Source organism: Cinclus cinclus, chromosome 21 (assembly GCF_963662255.1).
Source record: "Cinclus cinclus chromosome 21, bCinCin1.1, whole genome shotgun sequence".
Classification (NCBI taxonomy): domain Eukaryota; kingdom Metazoa; phylum Chordata; class Aves; order Passeriformes; family Cinclidae; genus Cinclus; species Cinclus cinclus.
The window spans coordinates 2127203-2148098 of NC_085066.1; the positions used below are offsets into that span (position 1 = coordinate 2127203).

Genomic DNA, 20896 nt, shown 5'->3' on the forward strand with positions numbered 1-20896 from the left:
CTCTGTGGGCTACCAAGCTGGACCACTGCTGTTTTTCTCTGGGGTTAGTAAGTGACAAAATCCCACATCTCTCACTTGTCAGGCTTTTATATGAACTGTACAGCCAGAAGAATAATAAAGGAAAGAAACTGGTGGTGTGATGAAGGATAGCAGGAGTAAGTCAAGAGAAAGCTAGACCTGTTCAGAGTACCTGGCCAGAATCCCAGCATTAACAAAAAGCAACCAGTGAAAGGACACAGCTCTGCACGTGTAGGTTTCAAAATAAACACCAACAAAAATCAGAAAAATGCTACATTACAGAAATTCATTCTGATTTTCCTGTATGCTTTGCACAATGGAAATGGCCAGAGTAGGTTTTCCAGGGCAGTCTTCCCACAGCTGAAGACATTTCAATGGCAGTCCCACAGATAACCAATGAAACCCACCAGCACCACCATCATCTTGGTATTTCCATTTATTATGCTGTAAAAAGCAACACTATCTGGATTTTATTTCTTAAAATAAATAACTTTCATTTTCAGAACCAGTACAGCTCAAGTTTAGATTCATTCATGGGAAACTGCTAGAAATACATTCATCACTGTCTAGTCCCCACAATACAGAATCTAAAAGTCAAGATCAGCCCAGTCAGTTACAATGACCAGAAGTACACTGCCAGTAAGTATAGTCACGGATAGTCCAGCTCTGAAGCAAAAAATCTGGTACAATACAGTTTGTTCACAAAGGCTAATTAATGCTAGGACTACCACAATATTTCTGAGTACAAAGCATTAAGTTAGCTGAACGATTTTAGGTTGTGATACAGAAGAAACATATATGACATAAAAACAAAGGAGTGGGGGAATCTTCTTTGGAGCATAACGAAGTCAGCGTTGGGTAAGATAACCAAAAGCTATTTAACTGTAAAATCTACATGTCAGTGTCATGAATGAAGAACAGCCAAACCAATGTACTGCATATATTTATAAATAACGCCATGTCTAAGTAGCTGCATTGCTGAATTGGACATTACAAAGTAATCCATCTTCTCACAATGAGAAAATACTAAAACTAACCAGCAAAAATGCACTGAAGCTAAGACTGGCTAAAAGCACTCAGTATGAAAGCATTAAGTTTAGGGACAGCTATGATCTTCAATGTTAGCTCAGTTAAAATCCTTCTTTTGGTTTTGGTTTGTTTGTATCGTGTACTATATAATATGCCTATGTTTAAAAATGCCAGTTTGAACAATGCAATGTCAGTTAAATAAAGCTAAATCAGGTATTTTTCTGAGAAGCTATAGAGTGTATTGTAATAGGGGCAAAACAGGGAAGATTAGCACTAAAACTGGTAATTCTGAACTAGTATCCATCTGAAAATACTCCTTGACACCGAAGCCCATAAATCTGTTGTTTTGTGCTACTCAGTGAGTGATGTGGCTCAACAAAAAAAACAGAGGCCATTTCATTCAGTTCTTGGATACAACAGGGGTGGCCGTGACACAGGGTGTGAAAGACAAAATGGTTTAGAAGCCTTCAGAAAAATAGCTGATCTTCAGAAGAACAAAAAAAAAAATAAAAAATAAAAAACACAAACAAACAAACAAAACAACGAACCACCCAAAAAACAAACCCAAGCAGCTTAAGAACAGGAGGATTCTTAAGAAAAAGTGTTTGATAACCATGCCAGCCAGCTTCAAGATGCTATTTGAGGGCTTCAGACTTTCAGACTTTTTCAAGATTTCATCATGATGAAGACAGCACTGCTTGTGATGAGTACCAAGCACTTTTCCATGTGGCTTGTCCTCCCCCTTCAGGGAGGCAGTATGGCATTTTGACAAGAGACTGTACAGAACTTGAAAGATTTATTCTCAACTATACTGACCTGCTGGGTTGCTCTGGAGAAGTTACTTCTCTCCAAACCTTAGTGTACTCATTGCTAAAGGAGGGTAATGTGGTTCAGATCATCTTTATAAAGTGCTTGGGCCATTCTAGGAAGAATTTGGGTATTATTTCAGAAGATTTTGGTGCCAAAACACAGAAAATTTGAACTCTGAGATCTACTAATGACTTGTACACTACATGCTAGGATAAAAACCACCATATTCACAATTCTCAGGCACAATCTCCTCTTCCATGTGCTAAACGATTCCAGCCTAAAACTCTTGTGCTAAGACCCTTGCCTATGTCCAACAACTGTAGTGTTTTGTGAATACCTGAAGTGACTGCTCACTTCTGAGGTTTTTGTGCCACACTACTGGCAGAAGCAGTAGTACATGGGACAGGGGGATGTGGCAATATTGGACTTCTGCAAACTACAAATACCTGCATCTACATTTTCCACGACAGGGCACGTGCCACGCTGGCTTCAGTGGCAAGACAATGAATGCCACCGTTCACCACAAAAGGCATGGACTTACTTGTGCTCCTGGTGCTGAACTCCTGTCCTACACCAGGGGAATCCCAGCCATGCATTATCCTGCTCCCTGGTTGATGGCAGTGCGAGAAGAGAACGTACCCCAAAACCTGGCTTATCTCCTGCTCTGCTCCTGTTTTGATTGGCTCTATGCTCCTTAAAGCTGTTTCACTCCATCCGTGTTCCTTACTACAAGCCCAAACGAGCTCAGATTGACGTGTAGTATTTGGTTTGGTTCTTTGCCTTCCAAGCACTTCCACTGCCCTCGCTGGCTCCCCGGGCAGCCAGCAGGAGCAGCAGCTGGCAGCCCCCAGGGGTAGTGCAAATCTACCTGCAAGGAACACCTGCACGGAGTGGAAGCACCCGTGTTCCCCGGCCACAGGGAAGTACTTTAGCAGCTGAACACAGAGAGGGAGGAGGGAGGCAAGACAAAGGGAACTGAGAGAAACACTCCCAAGACAAAAATCTCACTACACACCAGAGCTACAAGTCACATTCCCCTACACCATTTGGTCAAACAAACCTTAAAACACATTCCCTGACAAGACTATCTCTAAGAACAAGCCTAGACCATTGACAAGTGTCACCTATATACTCTGTGACATTTACATTATGTAAACAAGGTTGTGTGGAATTCTTTTTTTCTATTTTTTCCCAAAGGTAAGTGCAGATCCTTACTTAACACACCCAGCCTAAATCTACATCAGCATCCTCAGCTTTCAAAAAACCTCACTGACGCTCATACCTGACAGTACTCTGGCTCATCCTGGCCATACTGGAAACAGAGGAATAAAGAAACAAAAATTCAAGCAGAAAAGGTCCTGACCACGGACTAGAGTTCACATAGAACACAAAAATAAATTAAGTAGTGCACAGTAAAGCCAACAACAGCTAAATATTTTTATACATCAATTATATGCAGCATGAGGTAATATTGCTCACATTATGGAGGGAGATTCTTAGTTGGTTTTGTTTCTTTTGAAGAGATTGGATTTGTCCTGTGCGTATAGAAACTCCTGTAACATAACACTGAAGTAACAGAGGCTTCTGTAAAATATATACCACTATCAGATAGAAACACACACGCTCTTCATTACTTATGCATACCACAATTAAATAGGTAAGTGACTGGATTCTTAGGATCTAGCTGAAGATGATTATAGCAAGCCATCCAGATTTTTATGAACCGTTCGGTTCTCCTTCCCATCGTTGTTATCCTCTGATGGCGTGTATTGGACCTGATATTCTTGAAGAATTTTAAAAACATCATGGTGTCCAAAATGTAAAGCTTCATCCATGGGAGTGTTATTCCACCTACAAAAAGCAGCACAGCATTTTAAGATCAGCACGTTAAGCACAGGGCCAAAAAGCACCACAAATCCAGTTCTTTACATACTGCACTAATAGTTCAGCACACATACCACGCTCAGTTCAGTAACTGTGGAACTTCATTAAGCTGAGCATAACCTTTGAAATAATGGGTTTAGTGGTTCATTTTCCATTCCTGCTCAGTCTGCAGAACCTACAGAGAACCAGTAGGATCCCATTTCCCTGCTTCAGTGGACTGGCTCAATACATTCCACTGTGATTTGACAGGCACCTCTCCTCAAGGGGACTAGGGAAGTGTTACTGGAGCATTTTTCCTCCAAACCAGCAATAAAAACACTCACCTGTCTTTGGGGAAAGGATTCACTTTGCACGCTTCCAGCAGAAACTTAACAACATCCACGTGTCCTACAGGAAAGTCAACTTTGTGAGTGCATGTACTTCTATACATCCATGTATGTACAGACAAAAGCAGGTATGCACTGAGACAGCATGGATGTTCTGAAGCAAGCTGGCAGACAGACAGACAGACAGACAGCAAATGCTGTGTGAGGGGACAATACCTTCTGCAGCTGCCACATGCAGGGCTGTCCGTGAGTCATAGTCTCTCTGCTCCATATCCATTCCTGACAGAGCAAACCTGAAAAACAAAATAAAATAGAAGAGATTGCAGAGGCAAGTCTTAGGCAATCTAAAGCATGTGACAAAACCAGCGTGGAACGACACTGCTCTGCCACAAGAGGATGTGGCAGCACCACGTGCACACCATCCTTTTCCTGATGATGAAAGGGGCTTTGGCTACAAAAACCAGCTCAGTGCCTTAACTTTCTTCCTGCTCTTTAGTTGTCATAAATAAAACATCTGCAGAAAACATAACAGTCAACACCCTGATTTTAAATTGTACGTGGACAAGCTAAGCCACATAAGGTAAAGTAAATTTGTACCCAGGAAGTCTCCCGAGTCTGAAAATCCTGAGCAGCATTAAGGGATTGGGAGAGTTCTTGCTTCACACTGTGGTGCCCTGGGACAGCAGAGTTAAACTATATACATTGTTCCACCCACTAATTATATTTAGATATAGTGTAGCCAAATTAATTCTTATTTAGTCTCCTACCATTATTACTTTAATTTTTTCCAGGCTCTCCTCCAGATTTAAAAAGCAAAGCTAGATGTCCTAACCTGTCCAATAACAATGTACATTTTCCAATCTGAATTTAGGTGGCACTTTGAGAATTGAACATTAAAGGAGGTGAGAGTACAGACAGGATTTTCTGCCATTGCTATAAAAAATGGCTAAAGAAATTGTTTTACTGTGATCCAAAGAAATGGAACACAGTGGGATTCAGGATAGTGTGAGGGTACATTTTTGATGGTTAGGTTTGGGTCTTTCGGTTGGGTTTTGGGTGAACATATTCAACCTCTAGCTCATGCAGCTCAGTGTCCCCAGCACAGACAGTGCACGTGCATAAATTCCTAAATAAACAGTAACAGCAGGAACCAAACAAGCAGCATTCCTATTCCCAAACCCCCACTGACTTTTACCTCCGGAGTGCAGACACGTCCCCTGTGTAGGCAGCAAACAGCAGATTTATCACAGACTTCACCTACAAAGAAAAATTAAGTTCCAGTTTACTGATCTTCTTTCCCCAAAAACAAAACCCAGTGGGGCCAGCTGCTCCAGTGCCTGTGAACTTAACTGTATCCCCCCCTTGTCTGACCACACTCTGCAGTGCAGCTTGCTCTGCTCCCAGTACTGCAAGGTCTGTCTTTCCAAGGCTGAAAGTTGTTAGGGACAGTAAAAGAACTGAAAACAATGAATTTCTGCTTTGTTGTGGTAAAAAATATGAGCCTTGCTCTATGGGCAAACCCTATTTCTCTCTTCAGCTGCCCAATACTTCCACCAAGTATTGAATTGCACAAACAGCATCACTCTGCACAATTTATAAAACCATGACTTCCCATAAGGCAAATCTACTCTGGAAAAGTACAATTTCTTTTTACTAACTGCAAAGATTTCTAATGCCAGGAGAAATCCATGTCAGCAGAAGAGATTTTATCCTTTTCCCCCCAGCGTATTACAGATTATCCTTGCATACATCCAATATACAGACTTTCCTCAAATAAACCATTTTAGGCAGTTCTGTTATGTAATAAGCAAGGTTTCCAAGCAGATAAAGTTGGATCTTTTTAGATAAAGATGGGCTTAAAGCACGACACAGGTAAAGTCTCTGGTAATTAGTGCTGTTTCTCAGCTGTATTGATTACTCTACTAAGAAATTATACTGTCAGGGTACACCAACCCTGTCCCATGCATATTTTTAACACATCCTGGCTATAACAACTCTGTAGGTTTTAACAAGAGCCAAAAATGACAAGCTAGATGGTTTTAAGTATCCACATCAGCTTCTTTCATAAATTGACACAGCCACTTCTAGGCACCATTTCACAGTAATTTCCAATAAACTTTCTAAATGCTGCTTTGCTTTATGAGTCTACAAAGCTCTGTTGCTGCCACCAGCCAAGTGACAGAGAGAAAAGAGGGAGCTGATGATGCACTGACCTTGTACAACAAGGAGGAGAAACAATGTGAAAAATCCCCACCCACAAGCACGTCTCCCACAGATTTCTGCAAGAACACTGGTGCATTTTCACAGGACCACAGATGAGCCAACATCTGTGCCTCTCCTAAACCAAAGCCGTGGAATTGTTGTTGTTGTTTGCACCTCAAATAGTCACCGAGGCCAAGAGAGACCAAAGCAGGAGGAGGCACAAAGGCCAGGATGGAAATAGCAAGGGGACACGGAGCCACGCTCACTCCAGCACCCGAACTCCTGCAGCTCCTTTGCAGTTTGCACTGAGGGCTGTAGGATGAACACCTGGAGGACTCTCTCCCTTCTCTCACCCTCTGGGCTGTCCCTAAACCTACCCGGGGACAAAGCCTGGGCCTCTGGGCTTGGCTTCAGCAGCGTTTCAGAGGACTGGCATTGAGCGATTCTACTCCATCCACCAAGATTTTGTTCAGAGCTCGCGCCACAAGCCAAACCAGCGAGCCAGACTCCTCAGCAGGTCAGCAGGGAGGCAGAGCTGGCCGCCCCAGCTGAGCCCTGCCACCCCACGGGCAGCTCCCAGGGCTGGGCTCAGCCCCTCTCAGCCCCACCAGGGCCAGGAGCTGCAGGAGCGCCCTGCAGGCTGCACTGTCACAGCCACAGGGACCTGCAGCAGCAAGGGCAGCTCGGGGCAGCGGCCACCCAACCTCACCCCTGCGCTTCCCATAGGAACCACCCCAGCCACAGAGAAATGCCAAACCCTCCAGCAGAGACAGCATCTGCTCCAGGCACCGGGCTGCAGGTGTGAAAGGGCTTCAGCTGGATAATCTCTGCATTTCATGGGGGCTGCAGGTGTGAAAGGGCTTCAGCTGGATAATCTCTGCATTTCATGGGGGCTGCAGGTGTGAAAGGGCTTCAGCTGGATAATCTCTGCATTTCATGGGGGCTGCAGGAGTGAAAGGGGTTCAGCTGGATAATCTCTGCATTTCATGGGGGCTGCAGGAGTGAAAGGGGTTCAGCTGGATAATCTCTGCATTTCATGGGGGCTGCAGGAGTGAAAGGGGTTCATCTGTATAATCTCTGCATTTCATGGGGGAGGTTCAGGGCTCTCCCCGGGGAGGGAGAGCCCGCTGGGGTCCCGCAGGCAGAGCGGGCTGGTGGCACTCCCGTGTTTCAGGTCCTGCAGGTGATCAACACTCTCCCTTTTCAGGATTTGGGATGAGCAATGGACGCTCTGTCTTTCATACAAAAAAAAAAAAAAACATTTCAGAGGTAACTGATCATTTTGGCTGGGCTTCTTGATGTTTCTGGGAAATGCAAATATGTATTAAAGTAATAAAACAAAAATAGCACACATTCCTTTCCTCAAGCAACTTCCCAAGTGCAGTCAGAACCCAGAATCCTGGATTCAGCTGAAGATTTTGCTGAAAAGCAATTTTTGTTTTCTGTAATGATGTGACAAAATGTAATTTGGAGATTCCTGAGGCTTTGTAACACAATTGCCTTAGATCCCATCTCTCAACAATCTGGGAGGGGTCAAAGCTGCTCCTTCCTTAAGATAAATCAAGTAAAATCAAAGGTTACTTTCCTTTAAAACTGAACTTCTTGACAGATCAAAACAAAAACAAATTCAAGTCCAGACAAAAGGATTTCTTCTTGTTTACTTCAGAAGGAAATTTGCTCTGTGTCCAATACTAAAAGTAATGGGATACAAAAAGCAGGAAAAACCCAACAAATTCAGCAGGACAACTATTAACAGAGTAATTAACTTCCCTAACTCTGATCATTTAACGAAAGGAGAAGGGATGGAGTCCCTCTGCTTTATACAAGCTGGATGGATCACACCCTGCTGCATGGCAGGATCCAACCCAGAGCAGAAATTGTTGCAGCTTTTGTCAAACAAGAGAGAAAACCTGCATGCACTGAAGCAGAGGAACTTGGTAGCTCTCTCAGCTGTCGTAGGTGTTAGAGGTCTTGGACTCAGCTGGACAAAGCTATGAAGGATCCAAGTCCTGCTTCACATTGGAGATGGCCAAATGACCAATACCTCCAGAAGCACCTCTGCAATTAATGGTTCTGTGACTCTGTGGGTCAGGATGTGAGCAGCTCAAGAAAGAAAAATCAAGGCTGTTGTTGCTCATGAACTGCACTGAGGTCAAGTTAAAGCAAGGAAACAGCCGGAGTTCAGAGTGGCAGGAAGTCAGTGCTGCAGCAGGTACTCCAGATAAACACAGAGGACAAAAAGGCAAACAATTAAAGAGAAAAAACATCATTCCAAAAGGACAAAACACCCCAAATGGACACACTGAGTGAGCTACAGCACTGCCAGCCACAAAGCCAAACTCAGTGTCAAAGTGACTCCTAGCCCAAAGCTTTCCTGTAGCAGTTACTTTAAACATGTCTTGAGCCTGGTTATGCTGAAAAATTTCAGAGAAATCTCCTTCAAGCAGCAGTGCTGACATGAGCAGATGCAGAGGAACAGAGGAACTGCAGCAGGGAGCACATGGCCCAGCACACAGCACGTGCACAGCTCTGCTCCCTGCTCTGCAAGCACAAAGGACTTAGGCAAGACATGACATCTGCAGGGCTGGTTTTCAGTTTCTCAGTGTACCAGCTGGAAAAACTCCACCAAAGAAGTTTAACTTCAGTATTAATATGCCGAAGCTACTTATTACAAGTGAAATTTCAACAACATCCAACTGATCTGAAAGGCTTGGCTGCAAAGCAGGAATTGCCTTGGTGGAGTATTTGTAACAAAACAGTCTTTCCTACCTGAGCTGCCCACCCAAATCCAGATTTATTTAAATAATCTCACAATGGCTAATACCAAATGCCCACACAACAGTGATTCTGAGATAGAATCACTTCTCTCTTAACAGAGACCTGTTTAGAGGATTTTTTTTAACTGAAGAAAAGCGTGTCCACCACTGCCTGGCTCTAATGCCATGCACAGAAGACCTCTCCAAACACTTCAGAGACACTGTTAGTGGCACTAAGGTGGGAAACTGAGTCCCAGGGATGGTCTCTTGGTGAAGGGAGAGTAGCCTGACACATTCTGCCCACTGCCTTTATCATTAGCCTGGAGTAGGAGCCAAGGCCAAGCAGCACTGTGCTCTGTGCCTGCCCGTGTGTCCCTGTCACCACAGGCTCTGTCCCCACTCTGCTGGCACTGAGATGCCTCCAGCAGGACAGGGAGAGCCTCTGCCCCACACTGCTCTTGGGTCAGGAGAGAAAAGCCAAACAGCTGTGCATGAATGGAAAGCAAATCCTTCAGAAAAAAATTAATTTAGCTCAAAGCAGGATTAATTCCATGAGAGACTCTTAGCTAAAAAAGGTCAGTGAGTCTGGATTTTAATTTCCTACTGTGTCCTGCTTCCTGAGAAAGCTCTGCCCTCTCTCATTTCTTTGAAAAGATTACAGAATTAACATTGTGAAAAAAGTATTACTTCCAACTTTGTTTCCTCAGGTGGCTGAGCAATACAGTCAAACCCTATAGTTTATAATAGTGCTGCTGAAGGCAAGCCAAACAAGGACAAATAAACAACTCCCCTAAAGTCTCCAACGCTCTTTCCATGACATTTAGGGCTAACACCACAGGTTAGCCTTCTGAAGAGACGTTCAAAATACTGAGGAAAAAACGTTTGAATGGATATTGTTTCTAAGGAACTTTGCTGTATCTGAACTTTACTGTGCACCAGACCAAGTGCGCTGACAGGAGACTTTCAAAACCAACAAGAGGAGTTAAAAAGAGAGAGCAGAGCTAGTTGAGAGAACTACGCATGCCCCACGCTCTTGTCTCCCATCCCATTTTTTGTGCTTAAAATGGGACCCAACACTTCCTTTCAGGGAACCCTGTCCTCGCGGCCAACCGGCCCCGAGAACAAAGTTTTAAACGTTGCCCTGCGCGGCACAGAGGTGTAGAGATAAACTGGGATTTAAATGTCAGCACCCGACTCCCTAAGGACAGGTGACCGTCCCAGCAGCACTGGGACCTCAGAACAGGTCCCAGCTAAGCAGGGCTCCGGGTTATGCTCCCCCCAAGCCCTCGGAGGGCTGCGCAGCAATGGAAATGCGCTCAGCCCCGCAGCTCATCCCCAGGGAAGCCAGCCCGGCTCGCCGGAGGTGTCCCCAAGGCGCGCTTCTCCGTGCGCCGTGACGCCCCGTGCCGCGTCACCTCGCCGGGGTGACCCGGCACGGCTCCACACCCCCCTGCTCACACGGAAAACCCGCCGGCTGCCGTTTCCAAGCGGCGCATCCCGGCAGCGCCGTGTTCCACCGGCACACGGCACAGCTAATCCGGCTCAGCGCGGCGTCAGCTCCCAAAGGCAGAAAATAGATGGTTAAGCTGCCCAAGGTGAGCACCCCCGGAGTGAATGGGATTAACTGCATATTCCCGTGCCAAGCCATGGCCAGGGACTAACGAGGAAGGCAGAGCAAAGAGTTTACACGAGTCACCATCCATTCCACCAAGTAATAAAAGCTCTAAAACCAACAGGAATTCATTTTCACTGTAGCACTGTTCAGCTACTGTTCCTAAAGCTGATCCCCTGATGAGGGTCACCAGGGGATGAAGCAAAAAGCAATCCCTTCCTCCTGCTCTTCGGAAGAGCTGCCAATTTTTGGATGCTTATTTTATCGATGGAAAACAATTCCTGAAACCCAAGATGCCAATATAAACTCTGAAACAGCAGTGCTAACCTACAGATACCGCAAAGAGCAAAGCTGGAGCCCAAACCAACCCATTCAGTCATCCAGTTTTTACACACTGAACTTATAACTCACCTATGCTGCAGCATAGCCTTTAGACAGCTTTTTCCCAGCATGTAGAGTTTCAAAATACAGCAAAGACAAACAGGGGAAAAAAACCCCTCTAGCCTGCACAAAATGGATTTTGACGTTTCAAGAATACAAGTAGTCTCTAAAAGTAAAAATAAACAAAAATAAACCAGGGATGGATCTGAGAGTGGAACACAGGTATCCAGGATCACTTATTTTACAAATAGGCCAGTTTTGCATTTACATTTAATTTCTAATATCCTGGAGTCTACTCTCTAGTGTCCACATACAAGAAAAAATTCAGGTCTGAAAGAGACAGCCATAGTTCTCCTCTAAAATACCATTGTTCAATATGAAGATAAGTCATACTTCACAGGCAAAGAAAGCTCAGTCAAAAGCCTGTTTTTGCAATTAAGATTATGCTTTGCTTCCCATGAAATAAAGTAGAATTTATTACCTAAGGGTAAGTAAAGCACATATTTTACAAAGTCAAAACTAAGACTGAACTACAGATAAATACCCAACCAACCTCTAAGCCCTCCAAGCCCAGCCAAGCATCACCTCCATCTCAACAGCCAGGACCTGACCTGCCCCCCTCCAGTGCCAGCCACCTGCCAGGACACAACTCCCAGACCTAAGTGCCATGTTTTATTCATTACATGAATCCCAGACTATTTTAGATGCCCACCCAGGTCAGGACTGCCTCTGAAGTGGTCTCAGAGCTTGCTAGTGAGGTTCTGTCCATGGATATTTTTAGGGATGGACAGTCCTCGAAGGCACTCGAAACAGCTCCTGGATTTAAGCCTCAACGTTATGTTATTCTACAGAAAATTCAGTTCCACAAGAACAGGTAACTTCTCTAAATAACTTCCTGAAGCACACAAAAGTGAGGCTTTCAGTAAAGGGATCATATGACCCCATGCAGCTCTACAGCAACCCAACACCAACTGCCTCTGACAGAGCCTCCTTCCCTGATTTAAACAAACACCAGGGTCTTAAGAAGTTATAAACTTACAGTTCCTTGGGAGAAACTTTGTTCCCACTATAGTATAAATAATTAGAAGATGTATAAATTAATGCATATTCATTTATTCACACATTAAAATACTGATATATTTGAAAATATAGATGAGGCTAGTTGTTCCATAAAACTTTAATTTCTTCTTGATGACTTCCACCACCTCCTTAGGCTGTTTTCTGCATTACTGATCCTTGTTTCCCCACGTGACAAAAATGGAAACATAACCCTAGAATCTGCCAATATCTACTCTGCCACGTTTTAAAACTAACACAGGAAATGAGATTTTGTCAGGTTTTCTCCCCAGTTCCTTTTCTATCCCTTTGACTATCCTTTCTTTTCCTCTAGATGGTGCAAGGTCCTCCCTTTTCACAGCTGGGGACAGAGGATGATGCCCAGCTCCTTCACTTCTACCAGCTGTGGGTGCAGTGTTTATTTCTGGACTCAAAGCTGCCACAAGTGACTTTCAAAGCTGCTACCACAGAATTTATTTCTGGAGTCTCCCTGGTGGAATTACCTTGAAATGCTGTTTGCACAGCAATTATCCATACAGTTTGTGCTGTTGATATCAAACCAACAGACTAACAAAATGTTTATTTATTCCTCACTCCAGTTTCCAGCAGCCCTGCTCAAACACAAGCCATGCATGTACTGAAACACTGAAAGCTGCTTCTCCCATGAGTGATGTCTAGACTGCAGCCACACAAGAGGCAGTATTTTCACATACCCAAACACAAAGCAGCTCTAAACCAACTGTGCTGCTAGAGCTGCAAAACCCTCAGGCAAGCCAGCACACTGGTGAGTTATTACTTTTATTTAAAGCTGGGCAAAATCCCAGTAGGTATTTAAATATCTTCTTGCAATTCAACTACTCACATTGTTTTGAATCCAAATCCAGTCTTTCAGAATAAAGCTAGTAACTTCCTCCTTCTGACTTCCTAAATTTTTGAACGAGGTGGTAGGCACCGACAAAAAAAAAAAATAAATTCAATAGTCTCCTAAAATCATCTGTTTAAAATCCAAAACCAGAGCAAGGAGTTTTGACTAGGTTCAGTTCAGACACAGGAGCACAAACATTCAAACCAGCCTGCACCAGTAGCTCAGTCCTGGAACTTGTGACAGAAGCTGTGCATGCAGCTGAATGTAAGAAATAATTAAACCAAATACATACACCAAAGGTTTCTCCTGACACCAGGACCCTTTCTTCAACCTAAGAACAACTCAGTCTGCTTTACTGCCAAACAGATGGGCTAAGGCTGCTACAGGAGAAGCACAGCTTTCCTGGAGGGAAGGCTGAGCAGAGGTGGCTTGTTCCCCTCTTCCATCTACTGGCATCGAATGGATTTCCATCATTCACATTCCCCTCTGATTCAAGCCTTTTTGAGAGAAGTAAGTACTGGATTACGCCATCCAAAATTGCAAATAATTAAGAGTATTGATGCCACATGTTACAGTAAACTGCATTTCTTCATCCATCTCTGCCTGAAGCCTTTTTCTCATAATACTTTAGATTAATGGAGGTATTCAAAAGCATCTAAAAATGGTATTTACTAAAAATGAGCACAATACCATAAGAGTCATCCATTTCTTTTTTTTCTTCTTCTCTGTTACTGTACTAGTTGGCATAAAATTTAAAAAGCTTAAGGACACAAGAAGCAGTAACTGTGAGAAGAAGGTACTTTTCCTCCAATCACATTTGAAGCCATGAAAGAAAAATTCATCTCCAGCACCAACCTCTTGCTGACAAGATGGTCATCAAGTGGACACAAATTTCTGGAAGGAGTTTGTAACACTTGTACTCTTCAAAACAACACCTCTCTACCTGTGAATTCACCCTAAACATTTTCAGGCAGGAGATGCAAGTACTTCAACTGTCCAAAAATATTCTTTGACTTACGCAGAATAAATAGAGAGCCACAGATAGGACTGAGCTCAGTTCAACAATTAATTCAGCCAATGCATGCTAAGAGATTATTACATTTAATTATTCTAATTTTTAAATGCTGAATGAGCTTTAGAATCTTGTAAATAAGAACTTGAAATAATCCGTGTTTCCAATATAGTTTGTGATTCCATAATCTGCTTTATGCTATGTTTGGGTTTACTCAAGTGCCTGAAATACAGAACAGCCCTCGATGACAGAAGCAGAAACCTTGTTTAATGGCAACACACACTGGGAATTTACACTTGTTATTTACAGTTCTGACTACTGATTAATTCTAAAGTATTAGTAAACTGATGCTGTTTAAATTACAGATAAGACTATTTAATTATGATGAATTAAGAGTTAAGCAATTAAACAAAATGTTTACTAGAGTAAGTGAAACATCCACTTACCTTCTGCAACTGAGATTCCTTCAGAAACACCATGCCCATCTATTCCACTCCTGAGATGTGCAAGCCCACAGGGTGAGACAAGCTGTTTTGGCCAGCCACGTTCCTGAACTGCCCCACTCCCACCTCTGCCTCCCCTGAGGCAGGCAGAAGAAACAACCATTCACTAATTGGTTCACTAATCCCAACTCCAGAACCTGATCTCCAGAGGTGGAGAGTCAGTCACACAAAGCGAAGTGTAACTGGATCCTGGCACACAAAGACCTCTGCCCCAGGAATCGGGGAATACCACGTCAATTTTACTAGAAATTATTACACAATATTGTAAGAATATCCAGGATGGGGCAGTTTCTCCTTTCCAGTGCCACCACCAGGAACAGGACAGCAGGAAATGTGGGAAGCACACTGGGTTTTTGTACTTCCCCCTTCTAGCAGATAAAACCAACACTAGTGATGAACTGGGTTCAAGGCGTACAGAGGGGGAAAAAAAACCACAGAAATCAGAGCTCAAGATTCAGAGCCATTGACTCCATCAGGATTAGATTACAGGACCCCAGGAACAGATGCTTCTTTAGTTGGAAGAAACTTCCAGGGAAATAAGCCTGGTATGAAGCATCAAAAACAGGTACTAGGCAGGACCCAGGCAATATTGCTGTCAAAGATACCCCTGAACAACAGATCACCCGAACTTCTCCAACACAGAAGGCCTTTCATACCTAATGCTGAAGCTTCACCAGTGCTCAGATGATAACGTTGTGACTGGAAAGCTTCCCTGTCCCTTCCTGTGTGTGCCTGGACAAACAGATGAGCCTGGCAGAAGAGGAGCTGATCTCAAGAGCTGCTCATGAACAATTTCTTGTTCTGTCTTATCCTTTGCTGAATATCCATGTTGGTATGGGTATACCCATCCCATCCCTTTATTTCAGAAGGCACAAATACTGGGAAGAAGAGAGAAAACGCAGTACCAAAGTTGCCTCCACTAGATTACAGTGAGCATGGCCACGCTTGCTTCCACCTACTGTTTCCAATTTCTTCTGGTACCAATGAATTAACACACTGTTTGCTTTTGGAAACAACAGAATTAAGTACCTCGCTGAGAAGACCCCCAAAATATCAAGTGAGAATTTAATCATCCTTTGTTAAACTTAAGAATTAAAGTTGGCTGATTCCACATTTTTGGTTTTGTTCCTTTTTAAAAAGACCTTTCATGGACATCCATAAACTCATAAACAGTGCCAGCAAGAAAAGTTCTCGAACACCCAATAAAGAAAATCAAATTAGAATAGCAGAAGTGAATAATAGTGACCCAGGCAGTTCCACAGAACTGCGAATTAACAAGAGGGAGTAGCAGAAAAACCTGACCTGGCTCCTGTCCTGGATGACCAAAGGTGTTACTGCTGCACTGTTGGCCATTACAGTATGACAAAAGAATGGTAGGTCCATTAACCCTTTCAACAAAAAGTTTCCTAGATCAAGTGCAAGATTTAAAGCATGAAGACTTACACCCTTTAAGATAACAGCCAGGCAAATTTTCATTTCTAGGTGGCATGCAATTGTCAGCAGCAGCTTGGATGGAAATACTTCAGTGACGCTGCCACATGTCCAAAGCATCCAAGTTTTGCAAGAAAACGACCCTGCCGAAGAGTTTAACTTACTCTACTCTTTCTCACATTTCTCATCAGCAATGGAACACTTTGTTAGTAAATAATGATGGCTGGAAGTTCAGAAATGGTAAAATAATTATTCCGGTAAACTATCACAGGAATGTTATACCAACTTTGGTAGCTCCTTTTCAGCCTGCTAAACAGTTCTGCAACAAAGACCACAGGAAATATAGAAACCTTAAAAAGGGGAATGAATGCTAAGCCATTGATCCTGGATGCAGGGAAAAAAAACAAAACAAAACAAAAAAAAAAAAACCAAAAAAAAAAACCCAAGAGCTTTGAAGTAATGGACATAGACATCACTAACAGAGCAAGATTTGGGACCAAAGGACTGGGATGAACCACAGTCACATGAACCAAGTGGAATGCTGATGGGTGCTTTAGTGACAGGAGCTGTGTTAAACAGACAGGACAAAAGGGTGTCTGCCTTTTCAAGGACCTATTGACACCACTGATATCCACACAACAGAGTAGAGTGGGGAAACGCTCCCAGCCTGCAGACACTTCACAATTTGTGGATGACAGTTTACTCCTAAATACAGGACTTGCAACTGGAATCATAGCCAAAAGACTCTGCTCTGAAAGGACACCTGCACTACCAAGAGACTGACTCCACCCTACAGGCTGAAAGCAGAATGGAGAACTCTTACCACACACTTGCACTCTACTCTTGTTGTGAAGGCTCTTTCTAAACACTTAGGATCAAATTTCTAGAAATCTTCATCTTATTTTTAGGCTATGTATTCCATACATGTCTTCCTTGTATTGGAAATATTTATTAGCTTAAATACATCTTTTGCCTCCCTGCTTTTATCTTTAAACACTGCTAACATTCATACTATTCCCCAGCAGTCTTGGTATATGGGGTAAAACATATTCAGCTATTTTAGCCTGCTTCTTTATATTCTCAGTCATATTTCTTAATCGTGCACTGCAATAGCATGAGTGGGGATTTTTTAAAAACATGTTTAATCAAAGAAGTTTATTCTCAGATTAGGATTACATTTTTATTATTTGACTTGCAATAATTACAGGCTGGAGAATTTTAAGAGAGGCCCTTCAAAAGAAGTGTGAAATGTATTTTCCATTCAGAAAGTAAAAGCTACACACTGAACCAAAAGCAGGTCTATGAGTCCAAAAAAACCCTTGATGATTGCCTGAGTAATTCCTGAACAAACAACAAACTTGCCTGCCTCAAGGAAAAAGCTGGGCTAGTGAATGACATCAGCAGGAAATGAGTAACATTATCTCTTCCTATCACTCCACTTGTGTTCTCAGTTCATTGTTTTGACAAGTGCTCTGATCACAAGGGGTCACAACAGTAACATGCCATCCCTCAGCAAATAACACACTTCCACGTTTGCATTTAGCCTGTTTGGCTTCAATAGAAAAATAAAAGGAACAATAGAATAAAAGGGCCTTTTCAAATCCCTAAATCACTTCATTTTCAATGACATAATGAAAAAGTACTTAGAATCCTGTAGGAAAAATACAGCAGGAAGTGAAAATACCAGTTACTGCTGACCAAAAGCCATTTTTACCTATGCCACTTCCAGAACTACCTAAAAGCCAACAGACTACAGCATGATGGCAAGATCATTGCATTCAGTGAAAACACAGAAGTTACCATCACAAACTACAGAACGGGAAAATTCCAACCGTAGGTTAGGAAAAAATTCTTTAATCAAAGCATTAAAGCACTGGGATAACTTACCCAGCCAGATGACAAAACCTCACCATTGGAGGTTTTCAAGACTTGACTGGTAAAGCCCTTGAGCAACACAATCCAAGTGACACTAGATGGTTCTTTGAGCAGAGGCTGCACTGCAACATCTCCAGAGATCTCTGCCAGGTCTGTGAGCTCGTGGTTTCCTTCTCAGGTTGTTCACAGTCACTAGTGCCCCTGCACCTCATCTGGAGAGGTTACAATAACTGCACCCAGCTAAGGAAATCTGGCCCGATTTAAGGAAAGATACAACATGAAGATAAATTTCCAATTCAATGTGTGCACGTGAGTTTTGTAAAACCACGTGAAGGCACAGCTATGTGCCAGCTGAGTCAGAATCGGAGCATTCTGATTCTAAAAGATTAATCTAAAAGATTCTAAAAGAGGAAGCAGCACCTTAAAGCAGCTATGCTGCCCCACATGCCTGCTTAGCACATACAATACATCCAAGTACTGTTGGCTGGAACATTTTAGAGGACAGAAGACATTCTAGAATTACTTCCTTTTCCCCTTGTCCTTCCTTCAACCCCATTTCCTCCTCAGCCTTTGTGCTGAGGTGTCAAAGAATTATTCTTTACACATCCACCTGCCTTGTCGTTGGTCAAGCACCCATGCCAGCTTTATTGCCTCGATTAAGTCCTGCTCAAATTGAACTGGTAAAAAAAACCAAAACAACAAACAAAATACCCAACAAACTTGCCCTCACCACACTTCTGCCACTCATCTCCATTCTAGGCTTTATTCAGCTAAGCTGCAGCCTCAGATGTGACCACTGCATACCCCTGCTGTGCACAGAAGAAACACGTGTGGCATTGTCAGGAGTAGCTGAACCATGGGCAGAGTGGCACCACTCAAGTCTTGCAAAAACATTTAAATGTTCAATGTTCAAGTTATACCAAAAGTCTGCATAAAGCAAGATTACACGGCAGTAGTAAAATTAACTCCTACTTGCACGAAAACTGTAAAAGAGAGCATTTTTATTTTGCACACAATATTCTGTAGAAGGAGCAAATGGCAAATCAGAAGCCACACTTGATTCAAGGTAGGCAGTTTAATAATTTAGACTATTTAAATTATTCAGCATACTAAGACATGAATTCCTGAAAGAAAATGGGGTTGTGCATGACTCAACCAAGCCTTTACATACAGTAGTTAGTCATGCACTTGCAGACTAGACAAATGAGACAGACAAGATGCCAGCATGATAAAAGAAAAAACACTTAAGATTTCTACCCAATGTTATGCCTCTTGCCAATTCTCCAACCACTATAGACATATGTGAACTCAAATCCTCAACGAGACTGCACTGAAGGCAAATTGTTAGATGTATTTCAGACATTCTAATAAGAATTCTGCTGAAACAGGTTTATTCTTGTTTCACTGCAATAACTGATTCTGAACCTTCAAAAAAAACAAACTACAGAAATATTTTTTTAAAATAAAAAGCAGTACAAGCCTACAAACAATGTTTAGGATACTAAACCATTGTACATAAATGCTGCTCATAATTAATTCCTTTGTTCACAAATTACTGTGCATCAATGACATGTATGTATCAAGACCAAGAGATATATGAGCAATAAAAAACGAATGTAATTCATCCCCCCACCCCCCACCCTCTGAATCCATTGCCTTCTTATTCATCTACCCACCCACTGGTCTTCTGACACAAATATATGTTGAAAACAACAATATAAGAGCCAAAATTATTTTGTGGTAAATCACCTGTGGCTCTTTCTTCATACCTACTACTCTTTTTCCTCCCATCATCTTTATGACTTTCAGAGAATAAACTCTTTTGATATATGATGCTTTTAAGTGTAATGAACATTCAGCTAATTTTACAACAATAGAACAAATAACTTCATCTTATAAACCAGTCTACAGAAAAGCTAAATTCACCATTCTGACCATCCTCAGTATAGGCAGGCCCCACCATCACTACCCCACACTACAGTGTGGGGTTTGGACCACTCCTTTGCTGCAAATGATTGATTACAAAGCTGTATTTTTCCCTTCACAATGCTCAGGATCAGCAGTTACTACACTGGCACCATTAACCATATATTTTCCATGTGACTGAATCAGTATCTTCAAAACTAAACTTTACTGCACCAGGACTTCTTTATTTAAAAAGTCACGGTGACTAAGTTTTGCTACTTCGATTTTTGCTTTCAACTTTCCAAAACAACAGTTCAAAGAGAAAAATAATTAGATTATTGTACAAAATGTTTACAAAATCTTAGGAAAGTGTTCAATGACTGGTTTCACTAAATCTGCTTATTTCACCTACTTTTCCAGAATCTTTTTTAGAACAGAGTGCTATCTCAACTATCAATCTAAAAAATGTGTTCGAACAAATCTGTTCTCCATTGAGAGAAAAAAAAATACAATAAAAAAATCAGCTTAAAATAAATTTATTAAACAATACAAAAATAAGCATGCTGGAAATCAAGATACATAAATAACATACAATGCAAATGAAAAATGGAAAACGAGACAGGTAACTTAACAACTGAGCCAAAAGGTACAACACAAATGCTAAAATAAATCTTTAAAAAGCATTTACATTTCTAATGAAATGTTAATGATGCTGACAAAGAAAAACAAACAAACAGCTAAAATGCTTGAATATCAAGAATTGCTATTACTGTAGCACAGGTGAACACTAAAACCGTTGCAGACTTCACACATGGAATGACTAAAACTCTGTGGCCCAGCCTCTCCCACCTGCCCCTGGTGGGTGACCTGAGCCCCCCAGGTGCCCTGCCACCAACAGGAGCCACCTGCACACGTGGCAGAAAGGGCAAGAAATGACAAGTGTGGGCAAGTTACAGAACAGTTGGTTCAGAGGAGTCTCCTCCTGACTCTTCCTAGCTAGAAGCTGCCTTCAGTTCTGAGGCAGGCTTCAAAAGCATATATTACATATGCTTTTTTACATATATATTTATAGATTGTTTAAGCTGTACCCTAAAGATTCTTATTACGCATATTAAAGACCTAGTAGTTTTCTTATTTTTGTATTTCCCATACAGGACTTGACTCTACCTCATGTGGAAAAATTATCCATCCTCAACCACATCTTCAGAAGTGGCTTCAAACAGTACTAAAA

At 42.3% G+C, this 20896-nt stretch overlaps 1 protein-coding gene across 5 annotated transcripts in view; it reads right to left on the reverse strand.

Moving 5' to 3' along the window:
- Nucleotides 1-439: 439 nt before the first annotated feature.
- GLS (glutaminase) overlaps nt 440-20896 on the reverse strand; it is a 185897-nt gene continuing 165440 nt past the window's right edge. For all 5 annotated transcript variants that reach the window (XM_062506627.1, XM_062506625.1, XM_062506626.1 and 2 more), the window contains 4 exons: nt 5263-5324; nt 4284-4360; nt 4065-4128; nt 440-3708 (listed from right to left, as the gene is read on the reverse strand). In XM_062506627.1, the coding sequence (XP_062362611.1) occupies nt 3552-3708; nt 4065-4128; nt 4284-4360; nt 5263-5324 (360 nt within the window). In that variant the 3' untranslated portion in view covers nt 440-3551. The remainder of the gene's footprint in view (nt 3709-4064; nt 4129-4283; nt 4361-5262; nt 5325-20896) is intronic.